Below are 17,735 nucleotides of genomic sequence, written 5' to 3' on the forward strand. Positions count from 1 at the left end.
TAAGAAATCTATCCATTGTGATATCCCACCTAAGGAGTTAATGGCTGAGTACTCATCTGAGAAAAGTTCTGATCAATTTAATGATATCAAATAATCCAAAACACAAAGAATGTCCAGTTTTTTTGAATAAGTTACAATATTCCTCTAATAGAAATGGAAATCTTTTCCACTTTCCATTAGGAACACCTGTAGAATCTCTCCTTCTTTAAATGAGAAATTTTAGACATTATTATCCCAAAGATAGGAACACTGACATTAAGGGTGGAAGAAGACTACCTACTACTCATCATTCTTCTTATTGAAACACTTCACATTGAAGAGTAACAGGATAAAACACACTAACATAGAGCTGAATTTCTGGAGTGACCACCAATTCTGGATCACTGGGTCCAGTTCTCTTTTGTTTCCTCTGTGCCCTGTCAAACCTTATGTGTTGCTGAGCCTCATGAAGGGCCGATGGTACCGTGTTCAGCATTATTTACTGCTGTCAGCTACAGCAAGTAAATCAGAGCAAAGAAATCTCAGGCCTAGTTGTCCTCAAAGACAATTAGGTTTTTTAAAGCAAATTCCCTCATCCTGGGCAACTGGGCTCTAACTGTATAGTAATGCATAAAAATATTTGTTGTTTCCTATTCCATAAGAGTTTCATATTTCAAATGGACAGAGAGTTTAGCGAAGCCCTGCATCAGACTCCTTCAGAAACAGCCCTTTAATTAGTATTTCCCATCAGCTGAATAAAAAGTACAGGCTTACCATAAGGGAGGACTGAACTGACATGAAGCCTACTCTCTACTGCCAGGAGGGAGGCAGGGACTCAACCACTCACTGGCATGAGCTGCTCCTGTGGGAATGGTACCAGAGGATCACTCTACCCACCTCATCCTGGAATATGCTTTGCAAGCTCCCCCTATACAGGTATATATGACAATTTCTTTGGGGTTTTGATTATGTATGGGGGAAACTGAGAATTCATCTATTTCAGAAGAGAAGGGTTAAGATTAACAATACAGCAGAAGCAACATTTCACAGTTAATGCAGAAGCTTCACTTCCATACAATGGCCGAAGCGACATGATCATTCATTCATATCCTGCTCCTTCACCATCTCTTGGAGATTTCATGACATTTTAAAAATTTATCTTAGTTCTGGCAGAATTGTGTTTTCAATCTTCCTCCAAATCTGAGTAAGTCCAAATAATAAAACAACAATTCTAGCACGGCTGTAGTTTATAATTTTCAAATAAATGTTTAACAATTTTTTTAAACTAGGATTGCTTGCACAATTTGTTCTTAAAAAACATAACTGACATGTATGTTTGTATTTCTGCTCAGGTTGAATAATGCACAGCTTTCAAACAGTTAAACACAGTAAGTATAAATCATCATGCATTTCTATCAAAGTCAATGGTAGGATGAATTTCGCTTGCCAGCTTGGTAATTATTACAGATATTACAGTGATGGATGATGATGCTAAATGCTACTGTAGCTTGAGGACTGGTCAAATTAGAAAATATACACTTACTGTTTAAGAAAAATAGGATGACACAGTTCCTCATATGCCTTTTTTTCTATTTGACCATTAGACTTTAATTTTGCATTGCTGGCCAGAAGAATAGCAGGCCATTTGTACACAATTATTGCTGTAAACAGATTGGGAATGTTCAAATATTCCAGAGACATAGCTACTGCACATATACAGAGCAGCTCAGCAGCACACACATGAAAAATCTGAATGGAGAACTTAGCACATCTCCATGTCATTTGCAATACTCAGCATGTGCTGTGGAAATGGCCTATGCACACTGAAATTTAATGTGGACAAGATGCATCAAGCTGAGTACACATGCAGAAGCCACATACAAAGTGCTTATTCATGTATTTCTGCCTGGGAATTCCCAGGCAAAGCATGGGAGCCATAAGCAATGGTTCCTATTAAGATTGCAATCTAGGTTTATATTTTTTTGAAAAGGAGAATTTTATTGATTAGTATTACTGTACTGAGACATTAGTATTACTGTGCTGAGACACTGTGAAGTATGTTCTCATTATACTTTAATTTTTCAAATACACAAATCTTCACCTCGATTTACTCCAAACCTGAAAATCTCAGCCCAGTAATTTTTTCCCTTGTACATTTAAGGTATTGTTGCATGAACTTGTAACATGCTGGTTAAACAAACAAACAAAGTACTATGACTAAGTACTGATTCAAGAAATAATGTTTGTTGGAGACATCATGATTCTCTGAGTAAATATCAGAATGGAAAGGAATAAGAAATGTTTAACAAATATCTAGCTTTTTATGTCTTTCCAATGAGTTTCACCAAACACTTGGTGAAACATCCATTCTTGAATGCTTTACAAATGCTCCATTAATGCTGGAAGCTCTACACACACCAAGAATGAAATGAAGATCGAATATTGTGAATCACCATTCCTCATCACTGACAGAGTAACAAATTATTGTGAGCAACCACAAAGCAGGCACAGCCTTGGATTAGCAAATCTCTGAGCAACGTGCTGAAAAGGTTTGACTGCCATCTATAGATAATAGTAATTAGTGCACTGCTAGCAACAACGACAAAAAATACAAGCCTAATAAACATGCAGTGCAGTTATTAGAGGACAACTAATTATTCATGTATGTATAAAAGAAGGGAGATAACCTGAAAAGCTTCTTAGGTTTTTTTCTGGTAAAAATACAACAGCACACAGAAACACCAGCTTCCTTCATTCTCTAGAGTGGTTTGAGATCTAATAGATACGAATCCACTGTTTACTACTGGCTAAATATTACTAGATAAAAGTGCAAAGTATTAACATTTTCCTTGTATTTAAACTAGGAATTATTAAATGCTGATTTTCACGTATTAAGTTCTCAGTTAAAACTATCTTAAATAACTTCTCTTATATAGAGTCACTGGTTAGCAAAACCACAAAACTTCTAACTGTATTGTAAATATCTAATCATACGTATACTGTCCAAATACTTGTAGGTGGGTATAGCTATATAAACATCTTCTATTTAGACTTATCTGTTAAACTTAGGCTTCCTAATCAGGCTAGCTCTCTCTAGGCAGAACATATGCCAACATATCACAACACAAGTAACCGTATAAAGATTTTCCTTCAGCTGTTCAGCACAGCTAGCACAGTAGTTCAGTTCACCCTTGTCAGACATACCCCTCCTCTTTTCACTCTGCCTTAAAGCCACTTTCTTTCCTTCAACAGCTGCTGCCAAGCTGTCTTTACTTCCTCTCCAAGCTGGCTAACTAGCTAAGCAGTCACCCTGCTAAAATCCTCTTTCAAAAGTTTTGTCCTAAACTTGCAGACTAACTAATTGCATGGCAAAAGGAAAAGAGATCAGGAAAGCCATGGATTTTTGGGGCTGAGGATGAATAACAAAAGGACTTAGAACCATTCTAAACAGTATCTCTGTAATTAAACTAAATTACTATATTTAAACACCACATGCAACTGTTCTCAAGAATTATTCTGCATAGATCAGTATTTCCTATAAAAGTTTAAATGCAGTGTATTTAAACAAAAAAAAAGCTAGCAGACAGAAAAGCCTGTGGGCCCAAGCTGAAGTTAGTCTTGCCACTTTCCAAGTCCTTCAGCAGCCTGAACCAAGCACAGTATTCCAGTAGCCAGAGATATCTGACTTCTCAGTATTACTTTTGTACGTGAAGAAGGAAAGGTAATAATGGCATTTTCATGCTCTTATACCTCAGTAGAAAATCCTTTCTATCTTAATCTGTTACCTTCTGCAATCTTTTCGTCCATTAACGATTCTCATTTTTTGCACCCATGAAGTATATGCCTTTCAGATAGTTTTTCTTTATATATAGTTTTACTAATTCTCAAACCTTTTTCTATTTATAAGAAGAAAGATTGAAAAACAAAGACATTCAAAACCTCCCTTCCTGCTTAAAATGCTTACTAGAGATCAACATAAAAATGAGAGAAGCTGCCTTTATGTCAGGGCATTGAGTGCACTAATACACTTTAACGGTCCTGACCAGTCCCAGCTGGAGTCTCCACCTACACCTTCTCCTCCAAGGCCCAGCAGCTCTATTTAAGCTCAGCCCTGGGACATTAGTCTCTATCTGAGCTGGTCTCCAGCCATACCCATGCCCATGCCTATGCCTGTGTTCCTGCCCAACGTTGAGAAGAAACCAATGAGATTACAATAGAGTTACTATTTGAAACCTGGAATTGTCAGCAGGTAAGAATGACTAGGCATACTATTGACAATACGCTTGCACATCAGTATATGAAAATTTAAAACTGGTATATTTATGACATTTAAATAAAGACACATTTAACAGAAAATGCAGCAACTTTTTTTTTAGTTCCCACTAGGCCAAGCTTTAAAAATGCCTTTGTTTAGGTTCCTCCATACATATCTTGGAAGTAAGTTGACTTAGACCACCTTCATGAAAACTGAATTTCAGCTGAACATGCTGTTCAAGTGAAATGTTTTCTATAGCTGTACCTGATTTGACTATACATTCTTTGGCAAATGTTTGCGACAGAGTAACATTCATTTACAGCAAAACAGCTGCAGCACTGGACTGAGAATGGAGGAACACGAGTTTAGCAGCTTGTTAAGACCTGGAATTAAAATTCTATCAGTAAACCAGGGTATCTTCAGAAGTAAATAAGTTCATTAACTACTACTGCAGCTAAGTAACTCTAAGGATGGTAACGATATCTTATGAAGTAATGAGACCAAAACTGAGAACCAAGGCGGATCACACAAGTAATGCCTCAAAGTGCAATAAATTCTGATTTGGAATACTACCTAACATATGACTTATTTGGGGGTTTTGAAAACTTTGAACATGAAGTTAGGCCTCAACTCTTCACCTAAGGTACAGATAGTTACCAAAACAACCCTTTAATACCATGTTTACAATGCTGCTTATACCAATGAGGTGTCAATTTATTTTTATAAAAAAATTTATATTTATTTATTTTTTCTGATTGACTTTTAGGCATAGAGATGAATCATTAAATTCCTGGTAAAAAGACCTCTGTACTATACACCGACCAGCCTGACTGCAGTCCCCAGGGCAGTTATAGCGTAAATCCTGCTGGAAGCTGTACCTAGGGCAAGGACAGGAGGGTGGCTGGGAACAGCCATCATAGATTTATGAAGGGAAAATCATGCCTGACTAACCCAGTCTCCTTCCATATGGAGATGACCGGCTTAGGCAAGTGCAGCAAATGTTGTTTACCTTAACTTTAGAAAGGCCTTTGACACAGTTTCTGTGGTATTCACAGTATTATCATTAAAATGCTGAGACATGCCTTGGTTAGAGGGATTATAAAGTGAGTGGAAAATTGCCTGCACCATGAGGCTCGAAGGGTTGTGATCAACAGTATGAAGTCCAGCTGGAGCCTGGTCACCAGTGGCACTCCTCCGGAGTTGGGATACAGTGGCCGATACTATTTAAAGTATCTGGGCATAGATGATGGGACAGAGGGACACAATGGAAGTTTGAGGAGCTCCCAAAAATGTGGGTGCAAGTGGTCTGTAGGGCTGTTGTTTAAAGGAAACTCAGCCTTTTCAAGGCTGGAAAAATGGGCTGACTTCTGACAAGGCTCAACAAAGGCAAATGCAAAGCCATACAGCTGGTGACAGAATAATGCCATGTAACAGCACAGGCTGGGGCCAAATGCAAGGCAGCAGACCTGCAGAGGAAGACCTGGGGTTCTGGTGGACGGCAAGTTGACCATGAATCAGCAGTATGCCTTGTTGCAATGCAGCCTAGTATTGCTGTTTGACTTACACTAGCAAAAGGTAAAGGGAAGTGATTCTTCCTTCTGTTCCAGCACTTGTGTGACCACATCTGGGTAGAGTTGAGATCTCCACTACAGGAAGGAGACCGACACACTGGAGCAAGTTCAGTCAAGGTCCACCAAGATACTCAGACCACAAAATACACAGAAGACCTGGGGCTCTTCAGTCTTAAGAGTGTGGGAGAAGGAAATCTTACCACTGTTATAAATTACCTCACAGAAATGCCTAGAAGTGAGGGAATCAAACACTTCTTGCAGATGCATATTGACAGCATGAGAGACAATGGATACAAGTTGCAACAAATTAAATTGACATTAGATCTTGGGAGACACTTTTCACAATGGGTAGTCAAACACTGGACCAGGCTGCCCAGAGAGCTGGTGGGTGGGTGCTGAAGGTGCTCAGAATTCAACTGGATAGGGTCCTGAACAACCTGACCTAAGTTGGGCTTGCTTTGAGCAGGGGTTTAAACCAGAAAGCTTTCAGAGATGGCTTCCAACCAAAACTACTCAATAGGTCTAAACATATGCAACAGACTTAAGAGAAATGTTGAGTCACCATCCCTGGAGGTATTTAAAAGACATGTCAATGTGGTGCTTAGGGACATGGCTTGCTGGTGGACTTGGCAGTGTTACGTTAATAGTTGGACTCGATGATCTTAAAGGTCTTTTCCAACCTAAATGATTCTACGTTTCTATGATTTTAACTATGTAATCAGTGTCAAAATAGCAAACTAACTTTGCTTGAATGAATGCACCAATATGTGCTGGAGGCCACCCACCTTGCCAGAAAAGGCCTTGGGAGTGCTTATGGACACCTAGTTGAAGGTGAGCCAGCAATGTGCCCTTGTTGCAAAGAAGGCCAATGGTATCCTGGGCTGCATCCAGCAGAGTGTTCCCAGCAGGTCGAGGAAGGTGATCCTTCCCCTCTGCTCAGCACTGGTGAGGCCACACCTGGAGTGCTGGCTCCAGTTCTGGGCTCCCCAGTACAAGAGAGATAGGGACATACTGGGGAGAGTCCAATGAAGGGCCACCAAGATCAGTAAGGAATGGAGCATCTCTCCTATGAGGAGAGGCTGAGAGAACTGGGACTGTTCAGCCTGGAGAAGAGAAGGTTCAGGGGGATGTTTATCAAATTATATAAATACCTGTAGGGAGGGTGCAAGGAGGACAGAGTCAGGCTCTGTTCAGTGGTGCCCAGTGATAGGACCAGAGGCAACAGGCACAAACTGAAGCATAGGAGCTTCCCTCCGAACATTAGGAAACACTTTTTTACTGTGAGGGTGACCAAGCACTGGAACAGGTTGCCCAGGGAGCTTGTGGAGTCTCCATCTTCAGGAATATTCAAAAGCCATCTAGACATGGTCCTGGGCCACCGGCTATAGGTGTCCCTGCATGGGGCTGGACAAGATGACCTCCGGAGGTCTCTTCCTATCTCAATCATTCTGTGTGATTCTGTGTGTAAATTAAGATGTTTTAATGGGTCCAAAAGACCTGGTAAGGAGTTCTTATAGAAAAAAAGAAAATAATTCTGTAAAAAGAAACTCACTGTAAAAAGAAACAAGCTTCTCTGTAATGGAAATGCAACATATTGCCAAAGAAATGGAAAATTATTGAAGACAGAAAGAATGCAACATGGATAAGGATAGTTCCATTATATGCAAATACCAAACGATTCTGGGAACACAGACAATTCAACATTCACTGCAAAGAAAAAGAAGAAGCTTTTGCAAAATCTATCATTAAACTGTAAAATGCACTGCAAAGATCTCAGCAATCTTGTTTTGTATAATCTTGAGACATTACCATATGCAAGTCCTTACCTGTGTTATGAGCTATGTGTTCCAAATTAAGTCTGCACATTTGTATGCCAGTAACCATGCACATTACAGGACCCTGGAACAAACTAGCTTTCTGTGTAACTACGCAGAACTATTAAAAAACATTAAGTATGTGTCTCAAAAATCAAGAACTGAGATGTCAGAATACTTCTATACCCTAAGATGCAAGAGACCTGCTGGTATCCAGTGATCACTAGAAGTGCTGTGAGGACCTTTCCTGCCCTTTATATTTTAAGTCCAGTTGTGCAATGAACATTATCAATGCACTCCATTGTACAACAAAGAACTGTATCATGAGGTAACATGAATAAAATTATGTACTAACCATGGCAGTATACAAAAGCTTGTCTGAGATATGTCAGTTGCTAAGCTTTTACAGGTAACACAGGGCTGTTTCAATTATCTACAGTGTATTTCTCTGATATGACACATGCCTCTAAGTACCTGCCTGCTAATATGCTTAAATTCTCTCAGCATTTCTGCCTTCAGCATATATTTAAATTTTTATTGACATCATCTTTATAGCATTAAAAATTACATAAAATCTCCTTCATAAGGAATCTTTCCATAAAGTAATTTTGAGATACTTAAGGTTGTTCATAGCTTTCCATTTTACCACATGTACCAAAGCTGAGGAAGCTATATTTTATAGGACAGAGAGACATATTCTCCTTTTATATGTTCCTTCGTTTTGCTGACGTTCTATTACCTACTACTTGAAGCAGTATGAAAGAACTAGGAAGACTTTCTACAGTTTATTCTCTTTTATTATTTAAATTTTTCATAACTATACCTTCCTACAAATACTAGAGTGCAAAAGAGCTTTCATCATCTACTACTTCAAACTTTCCCACAGAATTTATGATTACTGGCATTAATCTATTTAATAAATAATGATGTTAATGATGGAACTCTTTTGTCTCAGTTATATACCTCATCATCAAAACATTTATTATTCCACATACAGGACTATCTTCTCATGTGGCTATACCATCCATAAATTTTCTCTAAATATTTTCAGAAAATGTATAATTTCAATTGAATTCCCAACACAGGATATGAACATTGGATTAATTATAAGTATCATGTGTTGAAATTTTACATTTTCCAAATATGTTTATGTTGTGGAAAAGAAAAGGAGGTCTGTTCAGACATGGCCATGGAAGCGAGGAAAAGGAAAGTAAAGATGTATTTAATTTACACTTAGAGACTTCAGCCTTTTTTCTTACCTGAGTACCCAAACAAGCAACCATCATGTGAGTGAGAAGTTTAGCTGCAAACATTGCACACCTGGTGCAGAAAAGGTGGGAGATAATAGCCAAAGTGAAACCTACACAGAAAGAAAAAGAAAAAGGAAATTTAAAGCTTAGGCTAATATACGATGCTAGATAAGAACAACAATGCTGGATCTCTTCAAGGTATAGATCGTTAAAAAAACAAACAAAAAAACCCAACGCAAACCTTACAGAGAGAATATGTTCACTTTGGTTCACACTGGGATCATTCATGAATTTTTTACTGAAGTACTAACATCTATTTAACTTTTACAAAGGCTTGGGAGATAAAATACTGCATATTGTAAACAAGTCATTTTTGCAAAGTTTTGTGGTTTTTTTTTTTTATTTCTGCATGATGTGGATGATTGTCATAATAGTTAAATGTAAAGCAAAGGCAACTATTTAGTGTTCATATTACTGCATCCAAAAATGCTTTTAGGAATGAATAAATAAAAAATTTCCTCCAGCTGGGTAGCACTGCTTTAGGAGATAGCTATAACTTTCTAAAGCCAGTCTGCCATTTCATCTGCATTCAGTGTAGAAATCTATTATAGCAGTACTCAGAAAGAATAACACCACTTTTCATTTCAGTAATTCATTGTGAACATGAACAGAAGTGGGAAGGGCCCCTTGCCTACCAGTAAGTAGTTCTTGGAAGAAGGGCCCTGGGAAAGCTGAGCCACTAAGGAAAACACTGCTGAAGTTCATCTAGAGATAATTGTTTGTGCACTTCCACACCCCAAGAAGGGCAGGAATTTGGATACTTAAGGCAGATCTTTTATTCTCTCTTGAGATAGACTGGTTGCTCAACTACAAGTATTTGTAAGATAGGAATTAAGAAATCATTGTAGAAAGAATAATTTCTAAACATTTCAAAAATTAGCTAGTGATATTTATATAACTACCTACATAAGAAAACCTCAGAAATAATAATATTCTATTTCACTCTACTGTGCTATTTTATTTATTTTTCACACCAAGGTGGAGATATTACAGAAATAAATAATTTTATAGCTCTTTAATCTAAAGCAATTTGTTAATCACTAGATTTAAATATATAATCATGTAAGGAAACACCTTCAACCAGCCAAAGAAGCTGAAAGGCATAGCAGTTATATTCAAGGCAAACACTTAACCAGACTAAACTGTTTTAATTTTTAAAATACATTCTTATGACACATGACTACAGTAAACAGCTAGTGCTGAACAAGGATCTGTAAGTCTTCATTGATTCCCATTCAGCAAAATATTTCTCTTGGCTTCAGTTTCTACAGATTACTTTGTATTGGTTTTTTTTCTTCAGTTTCTATAGCATTTTGCATTCTATGGCATATTCGCCTCATCAGTTTACTTTTTTTTTCTGTAAACTAGTAATTACATTTGTTTATTATAGTTTGTCTTTTTTTTTTAACTTTCACTAACACAATCTAAATTAGAAGCTGAACCATATTTTAAAACCTGCTTATTTTTATCTGCTAAAAATGTCTTTCATTATTGTTAAATAAAACCATCAATTTGTATGAAGTAGGTGAAAACTAGAGGGTTTTCTTCTCTTCCTTTGTCTTCTTTTTTATGGCTAGAGTTTCAAAACAATTAAGGAGCCTAGCTTTAGTCTGTTAGGGCAGCTTGCTGAGAGGGGATAAATAGGGGATTTAGCTGCTTGCATTGTTTTTGTTACTTATACAGTGATGACCTAGTATAGAAGTCATAAACCTCACAAGGAGCAGACCGAGAACCCCATTTAAGTGCCTTAAGGTCAAACTAAGAATCCCTTTAGTGTGTCTTCTCAGTGACCCTGTTACTCTATGGTTCCTGCTTGCACACTGCCTATCAAAACAGGAAGAAAAATTTACTTTCATCTGGGATTGGCTGCAACATAATAGTGAAACTGATTCCCACGTGAAAGATGTAATTTTCATTTCCTTCAGAAGCCAAGCAGAGTTTAAAACTTAGATCTCCTACTTCCTGTCTGACATTTTGGGACTTCTGCAAATGCTATCGTAGCTGTCAACGAAGTGAGTCATGATCCTCATAGGTTAAACTCTCAGGCTGCTCCGAAGATGTTAGGTACCAGTTAGGCAGCAGACTGTAATGGAGCTCTACATGTGTGATATGGAATATATCTCCCTCCAAGTTACCACTCCTGAGTATAAACTGGCAACTAAAATCATCAAAGAGCTTTCAGGCCAGGTAGAAAAGTATCTGAAAGATTTGACAAAGAGGACAACTGTACTGCTGCTAGAGACACAGGTGAATTCAGGATTTTTAAGTTTCTTCCCCCAAATGAATGACGTATTTCTCTTTTGTATGGTTCAATAAAACACTCAAAGGAAACATATTTCTTTGCTGGACTTTTTTTTTCAGTGGCAAAATTTGTCAGTGTACAAATACCGGACCAGATGTCAACTTTAATACCATGAAGTTAGTTAACACTCCTCCAACACCCCTCCAAATAAAAAAATTGTCATCAGTTACTAAAATCACTAAAAATCAGTCAGTCTTACTGGTCATCAGTTGTTATTAATGAATAAAACTGTCCTAAATCAACTGACCTGAAATGCAGATGAATCCAGAAGAGAAAAAAGCCTCATTGTATGAAGACAAGTTATCTGTTTGGGCATAAACTGCATAAATGGACATATGAGAACAAGAGCATTCCACATAGTCTGACGTGTCATCAACCACTTTGCAGAAGCCGCTATCAGACAGCCAGCTGCAGAACAAAAGATTCACAAAGTTGGAAATGGACTTGTGTAATTTACATGGTAAGCAGGCTTGAAAATTATTGAAATAACAAGTTTTCTAAATGATCGCAGAGGTGTTTTGTGTAATCTTACAGGTGCCATTCTCAGAACAGCACATTTACATGAAATTAAAATATAGCTTTTTTTTACTTTTATGATTTAAAAAATTTGTAAATATATGACAATGAACATTGTTTTCCACTAGGGAATTTTTATGGCCATGTTTTTAAAACTTCTGCAGGATTTACAGGTCTGCCTGGTTTTTCAAATAGTTTGTTACTTAACTTGCACAATACCTTACCCCATTATAGAGAACACTTCATTTTATACTTCTATTTGTTGTTTTGAAACTAAAATTAATGTTTCATTTTCTTTCAGCATTGCTGAACTGAATTTGAAAAAGGATACTACAGGTGACATCCTAAGCCATTTCTAGTGGAAATCACGTCTGCTCAGTGATATAGTGTCTAGATTAAAAGAGAGCATACAGGTAAATTCTGTTGCAACTCCTTTCTGAAGAGAAATAGTTTATATCAGTGACAGATGGATATAATCCAGTCAGTCTAATGAAATAATATCTAAACTAACTAATCTCAGCAGTATACAGAACATAATTCTCTCCAAATTCATTTATACTGTGTGAACAGGAAGGACACAGGTTAATCGAATAATGGGGCATTGAAGAGCATATACACAAAACTTTATTCCATGGTTTGCAATGGTATGAGTAGCAACAAGAATGAAAAATGATCAGCAGTTTACCATTTCTTCTAAAAACCAGGAGACACCGACTTAAGCTAGTAGCAGCAATATTATAAAAAAAACAACAGGAGATGGCTTTTCTGTTAAGAAGTAATTATCCTATAGAGTTCATTGTCAAAAGATATGCTAAAATTCTGGGTAGTGCAAGGAAAGAATAGACAACTTTGTGGTAGACAAATCATGTGGGGTACGAAATACCGAAAATCACATTCAGCTCATAATGTCACTGGAGAGAATACTATTAGGGGAAACACTATTTATGCTTGTCCTGATCTTAGTCTTCCCTGGGCATTTACTTTCAGCCACCACTGCAGACAGGACACTGGTCTAGAAAAATCCCTAGTCTGCCCCTTAACAGTTTTCTTTTGGTTCACTTACACAGTGTCTTTTACAGACCCAAAGAAAAGAGTGGATATTAGCAAATTAGGAAAATTCTGAGCCAGTGACTTGAAGCAATACCAGAGATGCAGGTTTAATTCTTTACTTTTGTAAGAATGGACTTAAAGTGTTGTCTGATAACAACTGTACAGAGTACAAAGTTATTAATATTAATGAAGGGATGCAATTCTGGGATTTATGGCTTGTCAGCATTGCCTAACACATCATTACATAATCTAAATGCTATTTCGGTGAAAAAAGCCAAAAGTGGAAGTCTGAGAAATGTCTCAGCTAGAATAACTATGCATTTTATTATATGGAAAATAATACAAAGGACAGAAAAATTAAGGAAAAAAGACAGATAGGAAATGGATCAATTTTATACTTGCAAATGATCTAATTGGAGTTATCACATCTCAGGCAGATTCACAGGTTCATGGTAGAAACTGGAAAACTAAACAGATTAATAAAATAACCTTTCAGCAACTTGATTCCAGAGGAGACATAGAGACTTGTGTGGAACAATCCGACTTCCTGTAGCATAAATCCGATAAATGACTTCATTGTTATCTTTCAAAGAGTGTGAACTCCGACCCTTCAAACTCATAGAGAAAACCTGAAACAACACGTACAACGTAAATACAAATTTAATATTAAAATTCAGCAGTCAGTGCTCATTTTAATCAGATACACACAAAAATGTTCACATTATTTTAAATACATTTAAGATGTTTTGAGCAATATCTAAATTAAAATACTTTATTGAAAAAATAAATTGCATTATCTTCAAACCTTGTTCTTCAGGGCAAGTTCTTTATCTCCAGTAAGGAACCACTGCTGACTGCTGTATTCTGTAAACTGTACAGATTCACAGTTCTCTTCTTGAGGAGGTGATAACACAACAGACACGTCTAGTAAATGTTCAGGTACTTGAATAGAATCCCCATCTTTTCCATCAAATCTGTGTCCGTTGATTTGCTGAGGAAACCAGTTGTGAGCCATTATTGCAATGTAGGGGCAGCTGTCAAGGATATTTTTCCCTCTGTTGAAATGGAAAACCCATAGGGCTGGTAAGTGGAACTAAGTTTCACTATTCTTCACAGAACGACTCTAAAATGTATTTGTAATTAATACTTTATTCCTCCATCATTTTTAGGCTTTATGACATTTAATTGACAGACAGTTTCAGTTTCTGTGAAAAAAAGAGGGGCTGAATTATGCATTTCAGTTTCTCCATCTCCCTTCTGGGTTTTGCTCACCATGACCTGCAACCAAAATCCCACCGTAGTAAAGTAGGTTATCATAATACTCATCTTTATAACTTCATGTAGAGGATGAGTCTACAAGAAGGAGAGGCATTAAAATGGATGACTTTGCTTTACCTCTTTTTCCCAACAGATGATGCAAAAAAACTTGGAATAAAGAATTTGAACTTTCAAGTTCTGACTCTGTTCAGGATATTTTTTATATTTATGCCATTTACTGTCATTTGGCTGAGATGGGCCTCATAATCCCTACAACTTAGGAAATGGCAAGAAAAGTTACATCTCCAAAAGAAGATGAGATAGAAATCTAAACTATGCTGATTTTCTGAGTGAAAAAAAGTTGGTTTGCTTTGTGTTTTTTTTCCTAAATTCAACTACCAGTTGTTTAATAGATTCACAGTGGGAGAAACCCACTATTTAAAACCACCTATCTCACGAAAGAGTGTCATCTATTTCTGCAGTCACCTATTTCCCCTGTCCATTAGCCTGACCACAGGGTATTGTGCACTGGCAGACAAAACTAGCAATTTTAAAATAATGTTCAAGTGAGCAAAACCAAGCACACAGAAATTACAAAATGCCAGTAGAAATTTTGGGTTACTTACTCTCATCTAAGTGTTAGAACATAGCTCTCCATCATACATTTACATAATATTTTCTCAGTAAGATAAATGAATACTTTTCCAGGCAATATTTGAGCTAAAGGTAAATTCATACATCCCAGATCTCCTGACTTGTATTGCCACAGCTACTCCCTATCAGTGTACCAGTTATTTGTGACACCAGCTCACAGTGCCAAGGTAGTGCTTTGCAAGATTGTGAGAGTGCAACACATTTTCACTTAGGTAACATATTAGATGATAGACAAGTCCCTTTTCTAAAAATGTCATTTAAATTTTGACTATATTGGTAAGTTGTCATGTATTTCCAAAACATACTATGAATTCAAGTTTACTAACCTTTCTCCTGGTGATCCACACATTATGCCAGTTAACAGGGAAAAAGCAAACTTCTCAGTCACCTCAGCAAGCAGGCTATATCCTCGTGTGTCCTCGCGTTTCGGGCTAGCCAGAGCACAGAGTATTTCATAGAAAAGACTTCTACTTTTATCAGTGAGTAACTGTTTTTCACCTACATCTGTAACCTAATGAGAGGAGAAGAAATCAAACGTTTTATGCTTATAACATTTCCTCATGTTGAATGGTTTAGCAATACCTCCATTTTTATCCCAGTGTTCACTCTGAAAGTTCAGAATATTTTTTCCACCTTCTGATCACTGCTGCCAAGGTGTGACATGCAGTCTGTGTCAAAACTACATAAAGATATGCTTACTAATAGGGATTTGATTATTAAAGAAACCATGTGGCATTTTTCATTCTTTCAGAAATCAAAGATTATTGAGCCCTGAGAATTTTTTATATTATTTTCTGTTTTCTGTGTCAAAATGGCAACAATCACAAATGAACTGTTGTTCATCAATATTGTTATACTGCTTTGTGTCTAGGAATTTAAACATTTTCCAGCTCCTGTGCATTACTCCACAAGTCCAGAAGAGCCAGAAAGCTGTAAAACTAGTCCCAGAGTTTTCACAGAACTTAGTGCAATGCTGAAGTGCTCAGCTACCCTGCCAACCCGACTCCCAAAGCTACTGCAGGAAAAAAGGCAAGCTGCATGCCTGGTTAAGAGCACAGCAGACTCCAGCTGGCCCTGGTAGGATTTGCTTGTGTGTTGACTGCAGTCAGCTGTGAAGATATGAGCAAACCTTGAGCCTCACTGTCTTATGCCAGGGCTAAAACCAGTAAAGATGTGGCCTCAGAAGCAAGAAACCATAATAAGCTCTATGAAAGTATGGGCACCAAAAGGAAAATTTTGCACAGCAGAAAAACTTGAGCTATAGGTACATACGCAAAATTAATACTGGTTGCTCTTTTCAACCTATTTGATTTTTGATTTCCTGCCACCATCCTAACCAGTGGCAGATGAAGTTCTTCCTTGATTGTGGGACTTCACAACTTCTATTTTTACCTTTGCAACCTGTGCCCCTGAGTCACTGCTGTGGATGCTAACCTTGATCTTATCACAGGCCTACATGTTATTATACTCTTATTATAAAAGTCTTTGGTCATTCAAGAAAGAGCAGGAAAGGTTTACCTTATCTATGATATGCATCACAGCAGTAAGCTGCTCTTCTGTAGTTTCTGTAGCCACTTTGACATTCAGATTCTGGAGGACTCTGCGTAAAATGGTGTCATCAAGAGGCTGATGCAGTTGATCAATCAGCCCCCAAACTGGCAAGGAGTCCAAATCTGAGACAATGGTGACGTTAGCAATACCATACACGTCACCTACTCTGGCACCGCCTGTGGGGTTAGAAAGTACAACCTGGAAACGTTTAGGAAATGGGTTTAAAGATCCTGTCTTTGGAGTCAGGGTCACCTCCAGAAATATATTTCTCTGTCCAGGTTCAAAAGTCAATAAACCTTCAGATCTGGCAAAATCTTGTCCTGCCACAGCTGGAGATATGAAGGTCCGACCAATAGGTTCAGGTTTTTGTAGCTCCTTAAAACAAACCAAAAGAGTTTTAGGTAACATTATGATAGATACAATTGTTCACAACCAGCTGCTGTAGAACACACATATTTTAAATGGGTAAAATTTAAATGTGTAAAAAAGAAGTCCTCTTTCAAAATGCAGTTAAGAATGATACAACTATTACATTAAAAGAAATATCTCCCTGAAATAGCAATCTGTCACTTGTAGTCAGTGACAACCTAGGGGAAGATTTATACATATTGTCAACAGTAAACAGGACCCCTCTTTTTCTTTTCCAGAACAAAAAATCACAAAGCTTTTCTGGATGAATAGATATTATAGAAATGTTAGCACATCTGTAAGGTGAATTCCAGAGGGATTGATGTAGGTTTATGTCTGCAGCACAAAGTTCCTCAGTTCGGGGTATAGACAAGCATTACAGATACATAAAAACTAAACAAAAGCAAAGCAAAGGTTTTGGAAATCTGTCCCCAAACTAGTAGCAGTTCATGATATTTTCAGTCCCAGTATAAATACTTAAAAGAAGAGCAATCCATTTAGGTCCAAAGGCAAAGCAAACACTATAGAACACACATGCAAGGCAGACAGATGAACTTCTCTAGGAATGCTATATGGCCTTATTTCCCTGTGAAGCAGCACTATTTTTACCTTCCATGAGGTTTGCAGATACTATTTCATTCTTCACATTCTTGCTCTTTATGTCAGTTGCCATAACCTTGATATTGTATCTGGTAATATAATAAACTTCCCTTAAGTGGAAACTAACATTCTGGGCTATTATTCAAATGTGTGATTTTTCAATAGTATCTATCCATTTAATAAGTACAGATTTATACTGACTCTTAAGTACTGGTCTCCTACTGTAAAAAGCAAGGATTTTTATTTGTGAAATACTAGACCCCTTTTGAAAACATTTAGCTTTTATCAGTTTACTTATGGAATAAATCAGACATTTTTTGAGTTCACTGGACAACTTGGTAAATCATTGCAGTGCGTATCTGTTCAAAATTGCTCTATACCACAATCGCATCATCTGTGTATATTCCAGTGAGAAGTTTCCTTTTGTTTATCCCTTCCAGCTGAGAATTAGGAGACAGGGAAATAAGT

General features: G+C 37.3%; 1 protein-coding gene across 1 annotated transcript in view; it reads right to left on the minus strand.

Annotated features, from left to right (window-relative positions):
- Positions 1-17,735, minus strand: part of GPR98 (G protein-coupled receptor 98) — a 284,088-nt gene that overhangs the window by 152,603 nt on the left and 113,750 nt on the right. Inside the window, exons 77-82 of the mRNA XM_010578035.1 lie at positions 16,227-16,634; positions 15,035-15,219; positions 13,603-13,852; positions 13,287-13,426; positions 11,479-11,639; positions 8,879-8,979 (exon numbers count right to left, since the gene is read on the minus strand). Of these exons, the coding sequence (XP_010576337.1) occupies positions 8,879-8,979; positions 11,479-11,639; positions 13,287-13,426; positions 13,603-13,852; positions 15,035-15,219; positions 16,227-16,634 (1,245 nt within the window). The remainder of the gene's footprint in view (positions 1-8,878; positions 8,980-11,478; positions 11,640-13,286; positions 13,427-13,602; positions 13,853-15,034; positions 15,220-16,226; positions 16,635-17,735) is intronic.

The sequence above is a fragment of the Haliaeetus leucocephalus genome, unplaced genomic scaffold (genome assembly GCF_000737465.1).
Source record: "Haliaeetus leucocephalus isolate CR32 unplaced genomic scaffold, Haliaeetus_leucocephalus-4.0 Scaffold598, whole genome shotgun sequence".
NCBI lineage: Eukaryota > Metazoa > Chordata > Aves > Accipitriformes > Accipitridae > Haliaeetus > Haliaeetus leucocephalus.